The sequence below is a fragment of the Mustela nivalis genome (assembly GCF_964662115.1).
Source record: "Mustela nivalis genome assembly, chromosome: 2".
In the NCBI taxonomy this organism is placed as follows: domain Eukaryota; kingdom Metazoa; phylum Chordata; class Mammalia; order Carnivora; family Mustelidae; genus Mustela; species Mustela nivalis.
The window spans coordinates 98,496-117,707 of record NC_139021.1 but is presented as its reverse complement, the minus strand read 5'-3'; the positions used below and the strand labels follow the sequence as shown (position 1 = coordinate 117,707).

General features: G+C 47.9%; 1 protein-coding gene across 3 annotated transcripts; it reads right to left on the bottom strand.

Moving 5' to 3' along the window:
- Positions 1 to 726: 726 nt before the first annotated feature.
- On the bottom strand, positions 727 to 18,433 carry ZNF16 (zinc finger protein 16). Of its 3 annotated transcripts, XM_082713820.1 has the most exons (4): positions 18,097 to 18,433; positions 15,141 to 15,345; positions 3,828 to 3,924; positions 727 to 2,882 (listed from the first exon to the last, which is right to left on the bottom strand). In XM_082713820.1, the coding sequence occupies exons 3-4, from the start codon at positions 3,865 to 3,867 to the stop codon at positions 1,036 to 1,038; spliced, it is 1,887 nt and encodes a 628-aa protein (XP_082569946.1). In that variant the 5' UTR covers positions 3,868 to 3,924; positions 15,141 to 15,345; positions 18,097 to 18,433; the 3' UTR covers positions 727 to 1,035. The 3 variants fall into 3 exon arrangements, with proteins under 3 accessions (XP_082569946.1, XP_082569944.1, XP_082569945.1); XM_082713818.1 differs by lacking the exon at positions 3,828 to 3,924; XM_082713819.1 differs by lacking the exon at positions 3,828 to 3,924 and having other exon boundaries at positions 18,104 to 18,433.
- Positions 18,434 to 19,212: the final 779 nt, after the last annotated feature.

The window sequence follows — 19,212 nt, the reverse complement described above, 5'->3', positions numbered from 1 at the left end:
CCTCATTTGCAACTGATGGCTCTGCCTCTACTTTCTTGAAAGCACAAAAGCCAAGCCCCTACCTTCCTACCCTAACTGCAAACCTGACTACATCTGTCTGTTATGCCTTTCCTCCTGGAAAAATACAGGAGGTGCCTCTCTGTCCACCTACCCTTGGATACCTCCAAGTTGGGATGGTCTGGCTGGCATCAAGGTCCTCTCTGGTGGCAGATGTTTTGCTTCTGGGACAACTCCCACTGATCACTGAGAAGGGCATAGCTTTGGGGACTAAGGAGAGGTCAGTCCCCACCTACTAGGGGCAGACACAGGTGCTCCATAACTGGAGATGAGGGGGCATGGGAGAAAACTGAGCCTGGGAGCTTGTGAGAATAGGAAGGACATGGAGAGGGCAGGGCTCTGTGGGGCCAATGGCCAGGATCATAAGGCACAGGGACAGAGGGTGGTAAACAGCTGCTTGCATAACTGCACAGCAGCCCTGAGTTTGACTGTAAGAAAGCATGACCTCAGATCCTGCACAAAGGAAAGGCAGAAGGAATCTTGCATCTAGTGACTGCACAGGAGGGACAAGGAAGGGTGAGGAACTTGTAATGACTGCACACCACTTCTGGGGGAGGATGACTGTAGTCAGAGCAGAGAAACTCTTGACCTGATTTTATGTAAGAAGACTATCAATTATAACCATAGACAAAGAGTTCACTCTAATTACCAAAGAAAAGCATTCCTATGTTATTTAAAACCAAACGTTAGTTTACTTTTTTGGTTCTGTTTGATTATAGTAATAAACTCTATTTGTGAATATGATGCTTCTATCACCTTTCCCCTCCTAACAATTGTGGCAGTCTGATAACAAAATGTACAAGCAAAACAAACAAGAAACAAGAGGTCACAGGAAGCAGGAGTGCTGGCAGGGGAAGGAGGGTCTGGGCTTTGTGGACAGTGGGATGTGGGGGTAGAGGACAGCAAGTGCACCTGGCTTCAAGTCTGGGGGGAGGGTGAAGCTGGGACATGGGCAGAGGAGTTGGGAATGGAGCTGTTTCATTCCCTGGTGTGGATCAGCTGGTGTTTGACCAACTTGGACCGCTGGCTGAATGCTTTCCCACAAGCAGAGCAGTCATAGGGCTTCACACCAGTGTGGATCCTCTGGTGCTGGATCAGAACTGAACGCTGACTGAAGGCCTTCCCACACTCACTGCACTTATACGGCCTTTCACCAGTGTGGATTATCTGATGCTGAATAAGGTGTGAACTCTGGCTGAAGCCCTTACCACATTCGACACACGTGTATGGCTTCTCTCCAGTGTGAACTTTCTGGTGGTGTATGAGGTTTGAGCTTCGGTTGAAGGCTTTACCACACTGGTTACATTCATGGGGTTTCAATCCATTATGGATTCTCTGATGCTGAATCAGAGTTGAACTCTGGCTAAAGGTTTTTCCACATTCGGTACATTCATAGGGTTTCTCTCCAGTGTGAACTCGCTGGTGAAGGATGAGGTTGGAGCTCCGGCCAAATGTTTTTCCACATTCGCGACACTCATAGGGCTTGTCACCCGTGTGTACACCCTGATGCTGAATGAGGGCTGAGCTGTGACTGAAGGCCTTCCCACAGACGCTACATTCGTACGGCTTCTCCCCTGTGTGGATTATCTGGTGCTTTCTGAGCACCGAGCTGTAACTAAAGGCTTTTCCACACACATTACATACATGAGGCTTTTCTCCAGTGTGAATTCTCCGATGCTGAATGAGGCTTGAACTCTGACTGAAGGCCTTCCCGCAGTCACTGCACTTATAAGGTTTCTCTCCAGTGTGAACCCTGTGATGCTTAATGAGGTTGGAAACCCGGCTGAATGGTTTGCCACACTCACTACACTCATAAGGTCTCTCTCCAGTGTGAACCCTCTGATGCTTCCTCAGGTGTGAGCTCTGGCTGAATGCTTTCCCACACTCATTACACTGAAAAGGTTTCTCACCTGTGTGAATCCTGTGGTGCTTAATGAGATTTGAGCTCCGCCTAAAGGCCTTGCCGCATTCGTTGCACACGTACGGCTTCTCTCCAGAATGAATTCTTTGATGCTGGATGAGGTTTGAGCTCCGCCGAAAAGCCTTCCCACACTCACTGCATTCATAGGGCTTCTCACTCATGTGAGACTTCTGGTGCTTTTGAAGGCTTGAGTTCTGGCTGAAGCCTTTTCCACAATCACTGCATACATAAGGCTTCTCTCCGCTGTGGTTAATCTGATGCCTAATGAGGTGTGAGTGCACACTGAAGGTTTTCCTGCACTCACTGCACTGATAGGGTTTTTCACTCACATGAGACCTTTGATGATTTTTAAGAAATGAGTTCTGGCTGAAGGATTTTCCACATTCACTGCATATGAAGGATTTCTGTCCAGTATGGGTTATCTGATGCTGAATAAGATCAGGGTTTCCCCTGAAGGTTTTCCCACAATCACTGCAAATGAGTGGGCTTTCGGCTATGTGAAGGCCCTCATGGCTACTTAAGTCCATACTGTGCTGGAAGCTGTGGCCACACATGTCATACAGATGTGGCGTCTCTTCTGTAGGAATTCCCTGAGACACTGTTGGGTTTGGGCTCAGACTGAGGCTTCTTACAAAGTCATCACAGCCCAGCTCTTTTTCTAAGGGGCTCCTAAGGAGCACTGCCACTGGTGTGAAGCCTCCCTCATGGTAGAGTGACTGCACCCGTCTCTCCCTGTCAGGAATTCCCCAATCTCCCTCCATTACATCATCACAGAATTCTCCAAGCTCAGGTGCCTGGGAAAAATCACTGGTATAGTTTTCTGATATTTCCACTTGTGATTCCAAATCCTCAGAAACTTCTTTCTTCTGAAGAAATTCCTTGCCCTTAGTGCTGGTGTCCCAATCTGAAATGACAAACAAAGCCACTTGGAAGGGAACAGGAAAATACTGATGACACATCCAGGAATGTGTGACCCACTGGGAGTGGCAGTCCCAAATCTCTCAAGGGGACGAGAGAGGGGGCTGGGACGGCTCTGAGGGGATGAGGCAGCAGGGCCCTTCAACCTACAAGACTGATGCTCACCCCCATGACCCACATCTCAGGAAATCACCTGCAGCTCCCTACTGCTTTAAGTACAACTCCAGATGCCCCTCAACGGGGCATGTCTGTCTCCCTCTCCCACTCAGATCATCAGCAAGTCTACACCTCATGCTATATTGTTACTCACTGTAACTCTTTTGTCTTTCCCACAGTGTTTCTTGGGCCGGTATTTTTTTTTAGCACCAACTAACAGCATTCAGACCTTGCTTCAGGAGTCACCAGTAGGGACAGGTGCGCTCTCTGCTGGCAGGTGCAGAAAGGGACTGTTCCTTTCAGAGAAGCAGGGTACTTCTGATTGCATGGCAGTGGGGACTTACCTAAAACACCAGATTCTGTCCTGTTCAACAGAGGCGGCTTCAGAGACTGTGCACTGTCCTACCAAACCTGCAATTCTGACAGTCGTAGCTGGACAACTTTGTGCAACTTTACAATGGTAAAGCTGCCGTGCCCACCATTCTGGAGGCAGAAATGTGCACAAGGTTCCTCAGCCATCAGAAGGGCTCTGTCACCTCCCCTCTTCTCTCCCTCACATCTGAAGGAACAAGGAAACCCTCACTCCCCTGGATCACCCAGCTGAACACAGATCTTAAGTCTCTGTTTCAATCAAACACCCGGACCACTCTGTGGCTGTCTTTTCCTGCCTGGATGTTGACTAGCTTACCTGGCCTTCCACCCTCCCCTGCTGCCCACAGACATCCCCGTAACATCAGAGCACTCCAACATTCTCCCAGGCCCTTTCTTAACTCACCCTCACTGCTGCTCTTGTTCCCGGAGCAGGATGGATACATTCACCTTAGGATCTGCCGTGCTCGGAGCACTCCCCAGATGGTTCTCATGCTCCTTCACTTTTTTTTTTTTTTTTAAAGATTTGTTCATTTTAGAGAGAAAGAGAGAGAATGAGCATGAGGAAGGGGGAGAGGGAGAAACTTAAGCAGACTCTGCATGGAGCTGGACCATGATCTGAGCCACAATTAAGAGTCGGATGCTGAAGTGACTGCACCACCTCCCCCTTCACTTCTGTGCGGTGTCTGTGCAAACATGATTCACTGGGGACAATCTCTGATCATTGCCCCTCCATTACTTCTGTACAGGGCTCCCTGATCGCTCCCTGACAGGGCCCCATATCCCGGGACTGGAGCGACCCCTCATCTGGCCACAGTCAGTGGTGCTGAGTAGGCGGGTGGACACCCTTCCCCATACTTCGTTGGGCTCATTGCCCTCTGAATGGCCCCTCAGTTCAGGCTGACACTGCATCGTCCCATCTGGAAGGTCTAGGATCTAACAGCATTCTGTGTCCCTGCCTCATCTGGACACTTCTACTCCCTCTGGAGCCACCAGAATGACCTCAATGCAGACCTGGCCTGGTTACACACTCAGCCTGTCTGCCTGCCATGCCCACACATCTGGAAGCCCCTGCACACTCCTTGCCCCCTGCATGGAGTTTGTGTCAGACTCTCTCCTATGAACTCAGCCACACAGGTGCTGTGCTTTACCCTCCTGCTGACCCTCAGACAGGCCTATCATCATGTGCTGCACATGGGCTGACCATGTTCTTCTGAGTCTCAGAGCTCCCCAGCTCAGAAGCCCTGGGCCTGGGGGTGTCTAGGAAATGTCCACATAAGGCTAGGCTCCTAGGAGTAATGGGGGGAGGGCTCACTGAGGGCTGCAGGGACAGGGAGGTTGCTAAGGGAAACAACGGTCTGCACAGATTGGTCCAAAGACCACCATGCCCCCCAGAGCCCGCAGCAACTGACCCAGGGATCCTCGCACCTGCCTCTGGCTGGATATGGAGTAGGGGCCAGAAGGGAATAACACATAGGAGTCAATGGAGCGTTCCCATAATTGGTCACAGGGTACCCATTTTAGGCTTTGTGGCTGTATGGTATTGGTTATATGGTCTGCTTTGTTACAACCCTGGAAAAACCTCAAACCATTCTTTGTTTGCAGGCCGTTAAACAAAAACCCAACAAAAGCCCCCAACCAATCCCTGGTTAGCTGGATCTGGCCTGTGGGCCACAGTCTGCTGACCCTAAAATAAAATCACTAGTGTGGCTCAGGAGATGGTGGCAATGACTGGTTTTCAGCCCCACGCCACTGCTGACCAGGAACCTGTGGGTGAGGATGGTGAGAGGTCACTTTAGATTTATTAAATCTGATGTAGTTCTCTGCAACTTTACAACTGTTGGAACAATGATGAAAGTTTCTCTTTTGAAAGGAAATGTAAAATTGGAAATGTGGTTTCCCTTCTCTCTCTCTCTCTCTCTCTCACACACACACACACACACACACACACACAGTTGGGTTTAATGGGAGGTGCCTGGCTGGCTCCGTCAGTGGAGCATGTGACTCTTGATCCTGGGGTTGTAGATTTGGGCTCCATGTTGCCCATGTTGGTGCAGAGATTACTTAAAAATAAAATCTTTTAAAACAGCAAAAACTGGGTTTAAGGGCAAAGAAAGATTTGAAAACAAATGCAACTTCTTGCACCATCCTTACTGCCCCCATGACTGGTCCCCACTGCAGAAAAGAGAGAGGATTCTGAGTCCATCTAGAACACAACAAATCCCTTAGTATTTCCTGAGAGAAAGCAGTCACTGCAGACCTTTATGATTAATGGCTTCTGGGTTTATGGGAAACAGTTTAGGTAAGAACCCAGGTCAAAACCATGCTCATGGGAGTGCCACGCGGGCCTGTGGTGCACTGGCTGCTTCGGGAGGCACAGCAGTCATCTGACCTGGCACCTAACCCAGCCACCCGCAGCACCGAGGCCCAAGTGTCAGCACAAGCTCAGGTGGAGGCCCCACTAGTCTTCTGTCTCCTGAGTGGGTTTACACTTACTTTATTTACAGAGGCAAGATTTACAAACAAAATTGTTTAAAACATTGAAGTGGCATTTACTACATTCACAATGTTGTGCCATGACACCTCTATCTAATTCCAAAACAGTGCCATCACTGCAAACTAGCCTCTTAACTCATCAGTTTGCATCTCTCCTCCTGGACTCTTGGCAATCTGCACTCTCCATTTATCTATTCCTGATATCTCATATAAACAGAATCATATCACATGGAACTTTTAGGTGTAGTTCTTTCACTTTCACTAATGTTTTTCCAAGTTCAGCCACATTGTAGCATCTATCACTGCTTCATGCTCCCCCTTTTTTTGGTCTGAGTAATATTCCATTGTACGGATATACTGTATTTTCCACCAATGGACATCTAGGCTGTTTTCTTTTGGCACTGTGAGTAGTGCTTTTATGATCACGATGTATAGGTCCATGTTTGAGTATCTGTCTTCAACTCTTCACATATTTATCTAGCACTGCTGGGTCCTATGGCAATGGTATGTTTAAACTTTTGAGGGATGGCCAAATTTTATTACACAGTGGCTGGACCACTTCACATTCCCACCAGCAATGTATGAGAGTTTCAATTTGTCTACACCCTTGACAACACTTGTGACATACTGAAGCATTACAGCCACTTCAGTGGGTGTGGTTATCTCCTTGTGGTTTTGATTTGCATTTCTCAAATGACTAATGAATTTAAGCATCTTTTCATGTACTTGTTGGCCATTTGCATATTTTCTTTCAAAAAGCATTTTTTTAAAGATTTTATTTATTTATTTATTTTATTTATTTGACAGAGAGAGATCACAAGTAGGCGGAGAGGCAGGCAGAGAGAGAGAGAGAGGAGGAAGCAGGCTCTCTGCTGAGCAGAGAGCCCGATGCGGGACTCGATCCCAGGACCCTGATATCATGACCTGAGCCGAAGGCAGTGGCTCAACCCACTGAGCCACCCAGGCGCCCTCAAAAAGCATTTATTTATTTAAGTCCTTTGGCCATCTTAAATTGGGTTGTCTTTTTATTGTTGGGTTTTAAGGGTTCTTTATATATTCTGAAAGCTAGACTCTTACCAGAAATACAATTTGCTAAGGCTTTTTCCCATTCTGTAGGATGTCTTTTTACTTTCTTGATAAAGTCCTTTGATACCCCAAAGTTTTTAACTGTGATAAAGTCCATCTTACCTATTTTTTCCTCTTATTCCTAACGCTTTTGGTCTCAGAACTAAGAATCCACTGCCAAACCCAATGTTATGAAAATTTATCCCTGTTGTAAGACTTTTATGATTTCAGCTCTTTATTTAGGTTGTTGGGTCATTCTGAATTGTTTTCTGTATATGGTGTGAAGTAGGGGTCCCAGTTTATTCTTTTGCATGTGGATATCCACTTGTCCCAGCATCACCTGTTGAAAAATTATCTTTTCCTGCTGAATAGTCTTGACTTCAATTTTCTGATCAATTTGTCACAGATGTCTGGGTTTATTTCTAGACTCTCAATTCTATTCCATTGATCTGTGTGTACAGCTTTATGTCAGTACCAAATTGTTTTATTAAAACGTTGTAGTAATTTCTGAAACTGGTGAGTATGAGTTCTCTTGTTTTTCCTTTTCAAGCTTTAACTGTTTGGGGCCTTTTGTAATTCTGTATAAATCTGAGGGCTTTTCAATTCCTGCAAAAAAAGCTGTTGGAATTTTGATATGGTTTGTATTGATTTTGCAGATTGCTCTGGATAGCACAGATACTGTAACCCAATTAAGTTCAGTCCATGGACTCAATGTCTAACTATTTCTGTATTTGTTAATTTCTTTTATCAAGGCTTTGTAATTCTCAGGAAACAAGTATTTCACTTCCTTGGTTAAATTTATTTGTAGGTTTTTTCTTTTTAAAAAGATTTTATTTATTTGAGAGAGAATGAGAGGAGATATGGGGGTGGGACAGAGGGAAAGGGAGCAGCAGACATCCCGCTGATGAGGGAGCCTGACTTGGGGCTTGGTCCTAGGACCCTGAGATCATGACCTCAGCCGAAGGCAGACGCCTAACCAACTGAGCCACCCAGGTGCCCCTATTTTTCCCTTTGATGATATTTAAATGAAGTTTTCTTAATTTCCTTTTCAGATTGGTCATTGTGGTATATAGAAACAATTGATTTTGTGTCTTGACTTGTACCCTGAAACTTGGCTGAATTCATTTATTACTTCTTATACCTTTTTAGTGGATTCTACTGGATATTCTATATATGGGATCACGTCTTATGCAAACAGAGATTGTTTTCCATCTTCCTTCTCACTTTGAATGTCTTATTTCTTCTTCTTTCCTGAGTGCTCTGGTTAAACTTCCAGTGCAGTGTTGGATAGCAGTAGTAAGACGGGCATACTTTCCTCATCGCTGGGGAAAAGACTTTAATCTTTCACTACTGTGTATAATGCTAGCTGTGGGTTCTTCATGAATGCCCTTTATTATGTTAAGGAGGTTCCCTTGAGTTTTCCATGTTTTTCTTTCTCTCTTTTTTTAAATCACAAAGGGTGTTTGATTTTGTCAAATACTTTTCTGCATCAATTGAGATGATTATCATTTTCCTCTTTCATTCTATTATATGGTAAATGACACAGATTGGTTGATACCTTGAACTACCCTGGTATTCCTGGGTTACATCCATGGGGTACAATACTTTGTCTTTTTTTTTTTTTTAAGATTTATTCATTTGACAGATAGAGGTCACAAGTAGGCAGAGAGGCAGGCAGAGAGAGAGGGGGAAGCAGGCTCCCCGTTGAGCAGGGAGCCCGATGTGGGGGCTCAATCCCAGGACCCGAGATCATGACCTGAGCCAAAAGCAGAGGCTTAACCCACTGAGCCACCCAAGTGTCCCATAATACTTCATTCTTGAGTCACTTTGGTAATTTTTTTGTCTTTAGGAATTTCTCTTTCATGTAGTTTATCTAATCTGTCAGTACACAACTGTTAACAGTCTTCTCTTATACTCCTGTTCACTTTTTTAAGGATAGGTAGTAATGTCCACTTCTGATTTTTGTTATTTGTGTCTTCAAAGGTTTGTCTATGTTTAAAAAAATATTTTATTTATTTATTTGACAGAGAGAAAGAGATCACAAGCAGACAGAGCAACAGGCAGAGAGAGAGGGGGAAGCAGGGCCTGATGCGGGACTTGATCCCAGGACCCTAGGACCAAGACCTGAGCCGAGGGCAGAGGCTTAACCCACTGAGCCACCCAGGCACCCCAAAGGTTTGTCAATTTTAATCTTTTCAAAAAACCAACTTTTGATTTTGTTAATTCTCTAATGTTTTTTATTTAAATCTTCTCTAATGTTTATTATTTCCTTCCTTCTGGTAGCTTTGGGCTTGCTTGACTCTTCTTTTCATACTTCCTTAAGTTAGACGTAAAGTTAGGTTACTGACTTAAGATCTTTCTTCCTTTTATTTTTTAAAAATATTTTATTTATTTGACAGAGAGAGAGAGAGAGATCACAAGTAGGCAGAGAGGCAGGCAGAGGGAGAGGGGGAAGCAGGCTCCCCGCTGAGCAGAGAGCAGAGAGCCCAATGCGGAGCTCGATCCCAGGATCCCAAGATCATGACCTGAGCTGAAGGCAGAGGCTTAACCCACTGAGTCACCCAGGTGCCCTGCTTTTTTTCTCTTTTTTTAAAAGATTTTATTTATTTGACAGAGAGAGACACAGCAAGAGAGGGAACACAATCAGGGCGAGTGGGAGAGGGAGAAGCAAGCTTCCCGCTGAGCAGGGAGCCCGATGCGGGGTTCGATCCCAGGACCCTGGGATCCTGACCTGAGCTGAAGGCAGAAGCCTAACAACTGAGCCACATGAGCACCCCAGATCTTTCTTCCTTTTTAATGTATCCATTACAGCTAGAAATTTACCTTCTGGCACAGCCCTCATGGCGTATTTTGTTATTTGTCTGCAGGTGTTTTCTAATTACCCTTTTAATTTTTTCCTGACTCACGGATTAAGAATATATTGTTTTATTTCTATGTATTTGTAAAATTTTCAATTTTCCTGCTGTTATTGATTAGAGATAATAAGTTAAACGATTTCAGCTGTTTTTATTATGAAGAGTTGTTTTGTGGCTTAACATAAGGTCTATTTTGGAGAATGACTAGGTACACCTGAAAAGACTATGTGCTTCTTTGAGGAAGTGTATGTATGTACACACCTATGAGGTCTAATTGATTATTTACTTTTGTCCAAGTTCTCAATTTCATTACTGATCTTCTGTTGAGATGTTCTATCCATTTTTAGAAGTGAGGTACTGAAGTCTCCAAGTATTACTGTGTAATTATTTACTCCTCCCTTCAAATGTCTATGTGTTCCATATATTTTGGGGTTCTCTTTTGGCATGTAGATGTTTGTAGTTTATACCCTCTTGCTGAATTCTTTTACCCACACATAATGTACTTCTTTTCTCATTACAGTTTTTACCTCATTTATTTTTTCTGGTGTTACAGTAGAGTCGCCCCAGCTCTTTTGGTTACTATTTATTTGCAGGTGGTATATTTTATCACCTTTTACTTTTAAACTTATTTGTGTCTTTGGATCTAAAGTAAGCCTCTGGAGACAGTATATAGTTGGACTGTGCTTTTTTACCCACTGTGTTAATGTCTGCCTTTGGAGAGTTTAAACCTTTTATAATTAATTATTGGTAAGGAAGGATTTACTTCATTTTGCTACTAGTTTTTGGTATCTTTTACCATTTTTGTCCCCCATTTACTTTAATAATGTCTTCTTTTATGTTATTTTTTTTTTTTGTAGTGTACCATCTTAATTTTCTTCTTTCTTCCTTTCATGGATATTTTAAAGATATTTTCTTAAAATATAATGAGGATTACAATTAACATCCTAATACCCTAAAACAATATACACTGTTAAATGATTACCATCATAAGGTTAGTTAACACACTCATCACCTTATATAGTCTTTTTTTTTTTTCAGTAATGTCTACACCCAACATGGAGCTCAACTCATGACCCCAAGACCAAGAGTGGTATGTTCTAACAACTCAATCAGCAAGATACCCCCTTCTTTTGATGGTAAGAACTTTTAAGTTCTACTTTCTTAGCAATTTTCTTTTTTTTTTTTTTTAAAGATTTTATTTATTTATTTGACAGACAGAGATCACAAGTAGGCAGAGAGGCAGGCAGAGAGAGAGAGGAGGAAGCAGGCTCCCTGCCGAGCAGAGAGCCTGACGCGGGGCTCGATCCCAGGACCCTGGGATCATGACCTGAGCCGAAGGCAGAGGCTTTAACCCACTGAGCCACCCAGGCGCCCCTTTCTTAGCAATTTTCAAACATATAGTATAGTATTGTTAGCTCCAGTCACCACGCTATACATTACAACCACAGAATGAAACCATCGAGTTTGAACTGATAACAACTTAGCCAAAACAGCATAAAAAAACATTGCTCTCACACACCTCTGTTCCCCACTTCATGTTGTCACAAATGTATCTTCATATGTTATGACATAATTTTTAATTATTTTTATGAATTTGTCTTTTAAATCATTTAGGAAATAAAAAGCGGAGTTATAAACCAAAAACACAGTATTACTAGCTTTCACAGTTAATAATGCAGTTACCCGTTACTAGAGACTTTTATTCGTTTATATGGCTTTCAGTTCCTACCTAGTGTCCCTTCATCTTAACCTGCAGGACTTACTTTAGCATTTCTAAAAAGGGCAGTAATAATGGTAATAAATGGAAAGAGTGGTAATAAATGTCCTTAGGGGCACCTGGGTGGATCAGTCAGTTAATCATCTTCCTCTGCCTAAGGTCATGATCTCAGGCTCCCTGTTCAGCAGGGAGTCTGCTTCTCCCTCTCCCTCTGCCCCCACCCTGCTTGTGCACATGTTCTCCCTCTCTGTCAAATAAAAAAAAATCTTAAAAAAAAAAAAATCCTGAGCTTTTATTTATCTCAAAATATCTGGGAACATCATTTTGATGGGTAATTTTGCCAAATAAAGAATTCTTGGCTGACAGTTTTTTCTCTCTCAGCACTCTGTCATCCCACTGCCTTCTGGACTCCATGGGTTCTGATGAGAAACTGGCTGCTAATCTAATTCAGGACCCTTATATGAGATGGGTTGCTTCTTTTTGTTTTCGAGAGTCTGTCTTTGACAATTTGATTATAATGAGTCTTGATGTGAATCTCTTTGAATTTATTCTAGTTGGAGTTGAGCTTTTTGTGTAGAGTATAGATACATGTCTTTTTAACAAATTTAAGATGTTTGGGCCATTGTTTCTTCAAATATTCTTTCTACCTCTTTCTCTCTCTCTCTCTTCTGTATATCTTGGTTTGAGTGATGCTATCCCACAGGTCTGTTAAACCCTGTTCACTTTTCTTTAACCTTTATTCTTCCTGCTTCTGAGACAGAATAATTTCAATTGTTCTATCTTCAAATATGCCTGCTCAAAGCAGCTGTTGAATCCCTCTAGTGAATTCATTACAATTATTACACCTTTCAACTCTAGAATTTGCATATAGTTCTTTTAAAAAAAAGATTTTATTAGCTGAGAAAGAGAGAAAGCACAAGTTGGGGGTGAGGAAGGGAGAGGGAGAAAGACACCCCCACACTGAGCAGGGAGCCTGATGTGGGACTCGATCCCAGGACCCCAAGATCATGGCCTGAGCTGACGGCAGACAGTTAGTCAACTGAGCCACCCAGGAGCCCTGTTCTAGTTCAAATCTGTAATTATATAGTATAAATTATATATTTATAATTGTTTAAGTTTAAGAGAATCTCTTAATATTCTCATTTTGTTTGTACAATGTTTTCCTGGTTTCTTTTAGCTCTTTGAGCACATTTAAGAAAGTTGGTTTACAGTCTGTCAAATATCTGCTTTTTTAGGGACACTTTCTGCCAATTAATTTTTTCCCTTTGAATGGGCCAGCCCTTATTTTCCTTTTTCTTTGTATTCGTGGTAATTTTTTGTTAAAAACTGGACATTTAAATATTTATTGCAGTAACTGTAAGTCAGTCTCTCCTCCTCCAGGCTTTGCTGTTATTGATTGTTGAATGCTACAATCATTTGTTCATTTAGTGAGTTTCCAATTAAGTTTTGCAAACTAAAGCTACTCTGTCACGTGGGGTCACTGAGGTCTTTCTTTAGCTTGTATTCAGCTAGTGTTTTGACAGAGATTTCCTTGAATACTAACAGTAAAAGAAAAGTAATACACCTCTCCAGTGTATGTGCTGGGGTACTCCTTTAACACTATATGTACCTATTGTAGCTTCCTGCTTTTCCTGGCTTAGAGATGAGCCAGACAGGAAGTTATGATCTTCAGAGATTTTTTCTGAGCATATATCCTGTCTGGGGCATGGATGCAGTTTTCTGAATCTCCTGATATACAAGGACACTTTTGAATGGCCTCGCTTCCCCAGCTTTCCGTCCTAGGCTTTCGGTGGCTGACTGTACGATTAACTGATGTCCCAGGCAGTTGTGGGGTTTTAGTTCCCCTACAATGTTTTTGAACCCAGGGCTTTTGTGCCCCAAGTTCTGAGTATGGCGAAACAGACAAGCACTTGGCATCAATCCTTTATCCAACCCCACACAGGTCAGGACAAACGGTAATTTTTGAGTTAAGAACGTCTTTGCTGCCTTTGGAGCCAGGGGCCATGACATACATACATTCCAGTGTGTTCCCCACACTGGGAACAGAGGCCGCTCCCTTTAACTGCTATTGAGCCAGGGAGTGTTTGGGGCAAGAGCAGGTGAAAACACCACACAGCTTTCCTGCCACTTTTAAGTGGCCTTTTCCTGATTTACCATTTACCTGGTTGTTGTAAACCTCTTTTCTAGATTTAGATTCTTGACAAAGGTGGTGCTGGTACTTTCTGCTTGATTTTTGTTTTGTTGTCTTTTGATGTTTTTGTGAGGGACTGGGTATTTGGAACTATGTGCTCCACCATTTCGTTCCACAGTGGCTTTTTAAATATGAGTTACCATCAGCCTGGTGGTTTTTGTTGTTGTTGTTCTTTTCATTTTTACTGGGATAGGGCCAGTCCTCCCTCACCATTCTCAGCCCAGTATCCTGTGAGCCGCTTGGTTCACATTCCGCCTCTGCCTGGGGGCAGTCAGCAGGCCTCTCTCTCAGAGCCCCTTCTTAGGACTTCACCACGTCTCTCACCTCCTAACTCTCCTGCTCCAACATACCCAGGACTGCCTTGTACCACCTCTGCCTGTTGGGGGAGGTCATCAAGAGGACGTGACCTCTGGTGGACTCCTGAGCTGGATGCAGGTGACTGGAGGCTCCTCATCCTTTTCCCTGTCCTTGAACGTACATTCTGCTTGCCTTCCCTGCATCCAGCAGGTGCCCAAGGACACAGCGCCGAGACAGTGATGTGATGCTGTGACCCTCTAAACAGCATGTGTGATTAACCCTGGGTAAGGCCACATACCAACTTTTACGATGCGGCAGGTGGGTGCTGGGATCTATCACAGCCGCCTACGATGAGCCTCTTCAAGAAGTTCCCCTGCTTATTAAACTGTCACGTACCAGCCTGGGTGGCCTGCCTTGTTCTTTAGTCTGTCTTTCCCTTCCATATACAGAGGCCAGTTTAAGTTAAACCTGGGAAGTCCATGAGGTTTGCAAACCAACACTGCCATCAGCCCAACCTTCCCTGGACACAGAGTCTGACTGGGGTATTCTGCCCAGATGTCCTGAGAATGACCATAGGTCCCATGTAGTGAAGAGTGTCCCCTTGTAAAACAGCCCCATCAAATCCCAGTAAGGAAAACTAACACTGAGTCACTATCCTTATCACTGCTAAGGGGTCCACAGAAAAGGCAGGCTAGTTGGGGGGTCTTCAGGAAAGGCCTCTCTACAGTTCTAAAGTGGATGGGACTGGCAAGGCAGTGTGAATGCAGCCAGAAGGGAGTAGGATCAAGGCCTGAATTAGGGCTGTACCCTAAATGCAGGGGACTACCACCAGCCTGGTAGCTGGGCTGCAGGGCTCAGCTGGCAACCATCGTTGTCACACCCCTCTATGCCAGGTGGGGGAACACAGTGTCCTGCCCACACCCCGAGAGAGCCTGGGGCCAGGCCAAATTCCTCTCTGATCTCTAGCCTTGGCCCTCAAGTCCATGGGACACCCCATCCCTAATCATGACATGGTTGCCTCCTGGGGCTAAACAGAGGGTGACATGGCCAAAGTCCCTCCAGAATAAGGGCAACCAGTGCGGAACCTGCTCCCAGTACCTGGCTGCTGATGGTGAGGGGGGGTGGTTCCTGGCTCAGTGTAGCCAAAGCAGTGGGGATCACAGAGCGCCGATCCAGCGTGGGTCACAACGGGTGCATCGCTCACACAGGCCTGGGCTGCAGGGATCCAAGGGGATGGTCCAGGAACTGAGGGCTCCATTTCGGCCTTTTCAGATCGAGCTCTGAGGCTGGGCATGGCTGGGACCTGGAGACCAGCAAGGGTACAGGTGAGTGTCTAGAAGAGGTCGCTCTGGGGAGCCATATTCCCACCAGGCAGGGGTCTCTTCCATCCCCATAGCCTCAGACCTGATGCAGACCTGGTGCTAGGTCTCAGGGAAGGGGGAAGATGCTGACCTCAGGGCAGGGTGAGCACAGTGTCCTATGGGCACCCCTAGAAGGGCCCCAGGCTGCCAGGAGAGGAGAACAGCCCCATAGAACCCTCACCCATGGTGGGCCCACCCCTCATTTCTGACATTCCTGAAGATGAACCATCAGGTCCATTCAAGGCAGAGCAGCAACTCCAGGAGTTGGGCAGCAGGGGCAGCCTTGCTTCAGATGGGCACATGGCATCACCACTGTGTCTGAGTTGTGCCCTCCTGGCTGCATCACAGTGAGGTCTCCACCATCCTAAGCTGTCTTCCCGTCTACGGCCATACCACCCTGAACGCGCCCGATCTCGTCTAAGCTGTCTTCCCACTGCATCAGTGGCTCCCTCCCAGGCTCCTCCTTCTCTCTCTCTTCACGTTGGTACACCAGGGCTCACTCTGAACCTACACCAGCGTCCTCAGTTAAGGAAGGCGTCAACACCCTTGTCCTGTGAAGATTCCCAGGGCTCACTTCCAGCTCTAAATGCTCCTTCTGAGGGGATACATGATACTGATACATGACCGCATCCCCATACGGAGGAAATTAGTTATTTCCCCCACCCCTCCCACTGCCTGGTCTCTGCAAATGCCCTGCTCAGTGGCCCACCCCTATTGTGGCAATACCCTGTGGCTCCTTACTCACACTGCACCACTGACAGGTTCTCATCACCCTTCCGTCTCGTCAGGGTGGAGAAGACAAGTAAGGAAATGCTGGCGGAAGTGCACAGTGGACTCTGCCTGCCTGCTGGGTAAGATGTAGTATAAGCCCAGTCAGTTGTTCTGTTTTTTGTAATGCAAGTGCCTGAATTAAGCTCTGATGCTGAAGCACCTGCTGCAAACAGGCATCTATTTCAAAGATGGAATAAGTGCCAGCCACTGGCCTAGACAAAGAGCCAGGGCGCCTCCCCTGACTGAGCCTCCATTGTTTCTGAAATCTTGGTTGATTCCGATCACTGGCCACTTGTTATTTTTCTCCTCCTGTGCTTTAAATTTCCACTCTTACGTTTTACTTTATTTTTTAAAAGTATCTTACTTACTCATTTGAGAAAAGAGAGCGTAGTGCACCAGTGTGGGGGAGGGGCAGAGGGAGAGGGAGAAGCAAACTCACCGCTGAGCAGGGAGCTTGATTTAGGGCTCAATCCCAGGACCCTGACATCATGAACTGGGTCTGAAGTCAGATATTTAAGCAACTGCCAGGTGCCCCTGCACTCTCAGGTTTTAAATTCATCAATAAAGAAGGAGCCTACGAAACCCCAGGTCTCCGCCCTTGACCTCAATAAAAGCAGACATCCAGGCCAGTGCACCTCTGTCATTACCAGCAACCTCACCGTGTGGGCCCGGGTGTGTTAATCTGCAGGTCCTGTAAGTACTAAACCTTTATTTTTTGGAAAATTTCCTAACGGTTGTTGCTGAAGGGCATTTTGCAATCATAGCAAGAACCACACGGGTTGGTCCAACCAAATCACTGGTCTTTGACAGGCTGAGACCATCTGGAAAAAGGCAGCAAGGAGGAACGGCACCCTGGGGCAGGCCCGCATTTAACCAGGCCCAGGGCAATGCCTGGTTAAAAAGGTAGGACACGAGGCAAAGGTACTCAGAGGCAGGGTCACTGGGGTGCAGACTATCAGAGGCCACGGCTGCCGGACAGTGAGGCACCCGCCACGTTTCTGTACTAGGACAGACACAGGTGCTCAGGGGAACAGCACAGACAAAGAGTCACAGCAGGGAGAGCACGGACTTAAGGCGCCGGCCACGGAGCAGCGGAACGGAGCAGACGTTGCTTCTGTGGGGGGACCGTCACTCTCCCTCTCCCAAGGGGAGTCTGTCATTTACAATATTCATTCACTTTATTTTAAAATTCGTGAAATTATTACCGCTGTCACTGAATGGGGTGACATGCTCAAGATTCAAAGGCAAAAAAGGATTGATGGTGAAACACTGCCAGCCAGCTCCTCTGCTCCCCTTCCCAGGTGCTCACGTAGCCTTCCAGAACAACCTACGCTCGTTTCACACCTTGTTTTGCTCACCCGGTGTATGCGGGATCGCGCCCAGGGAGGGCACAGGCTGAAGCTGCGGGAACAGAATGCCCGCCAACACCCCTGTGCCCATCCCGATCCCTGGAACCCGCGGGTACGGCCCGCTGCCCAGCAAAGAGCCCTGGCGAGGGGATGAGCTCACGACCGGAGCCCCTGCGACTGCGGGACGCAAGGTCCCTGCGCAAGGGCGGGGGCCGCAGGGGCTCCGGACAGGCAGCACGACGACCTCAGGGACCGGACTCGGCCAGCGGGCCTGGGAGCAAATTCTCCGGCTCGGAGCTCGCCCGGGCGCTCAGCAGCGACGACCGGCAGCCCCAGCCGCCGCCGGCCCCGGGAAATACTGCCGCGGCTCCCCTCTCAGCTCCACCCGCAGGGGGAGGACGGAGCCCCTCCCCGGCCCGCGAGCCTCGCCGCCGCCTGGACCGGACTGGGCCACCCGGGGCCTCCAGGCCGGGCGGCAGGCTCGCCTCGCACGCAGCCCGGCCCGGTCCGCCGTTCGCCCCGAGTCCCGGGGCCCCTCCTCCACCCCAACCGCCGGCGCCAGGCAGCACTCACCGCGCACCTGCCCCGCCGCCCCGCGGTCCCGCGGCCGGGCTCCAGGGCGAGTCAGGCTCCGCCGTCCCGGGCACGTCCCGACGCTGGCCCTCGCGCCCGCTCCGGAGGCGCCCTCCGAGGCCCGCTACCCCGCCCCGGACGAGCAGCCCCCGCCCCTCTGCCCAGGACGTCCTGCCTAGACCGCCGGAGGCCGGCACCCGCCACGGGGGCATCGGCGTCCCGCCGCAGCGCCGGACGCAACGTGGAGGCTTCCCCTTCGCGAGCGCCGCCCCTCCGGGGACCGCTCCGCGCCGCGCGCAACGCCCAGGACCGCCGCGGCGCGGCCCCGACCCGGGCCCCGGAAATCCCTCCCCCGACTTCCGGGCCAGCGTCGCCGCTCTAGGCGGCGGAGGCCCGGCGACTTGGTGCTCTAGCGCCGCTCTAGGCGGCGGAGGCCCGGCGACTTGGTGCTCTAGCGCCGCTCTAGGCGGCGGAGGCCCGGCGACTTGGTGCTCTAGCGCCGCTCTAGCGGCGGCCAGAGCGCGCTGCGGCCTGGGCGCGAAGAGGCGGGCGTGAGAAGCAGCGGGAAGCGAGGTGGGCCGCGGCGGTGGGACGCGGGGCCGAGTTCCCGGAATCGGAGCCCGCGGCAGCTTGATGGAGGCAGGAGGGCGCACGGGGCCGAACGGAGCCCCCGCTGGTAAGTGGGTCGGCGGACCGGTGGACACACTCGGGTTCCCTCGCGACAACACGCGTTTCGGGGGCGGCTCCGGCACGTGCGCCGAGCGGGTCCCGCACGTGGGCGCGAAGGACACGCGCGTCTGGGGCGCTGCGGGGCTCAGGCGTCTGCCCGCCTGTCTGCCTGCTTGCGACCTGTGTCTGTCCAAGAAACCAGTCAAAAATCGTAAAGAAACGATTCTCTTTAAAAAAAGGGTAAGTGTGTGTTTTAAAGATTTTATTTATTTATTGGACAGACAGAGATCACAGCAGACAGAGAGAGAGAGAGAGAGAGAGAGAGAGGGGCAGGCTCCCCGCTGAGCAGAGCCCGACGCGGGGCTCGATCCCAGGACCTGGGGATGATGACCTGAGCCGAGGGCAGCGGCTCAACCCACTGAGCCTCCCAGGCGCCCCAAGAATAAG

Bases quoted from the DNA above. Each gene is read 5' to 3' on its own strand.
- ZNF16 (XM_082713818.1), bottom strand. From the start codon at position 15,336: ATGCCCAGCCTCAGAGCTCGATCTGAAAAGGCCGAAATGGAGCCCTCA. The intron at 2,883-15,140 runs GTACTGGGAGCA...TTGTCATTTCAG, and splicing joins CCCTCACCATCAGCAGCCAG to ATTGGGACACCAGCACTAAG.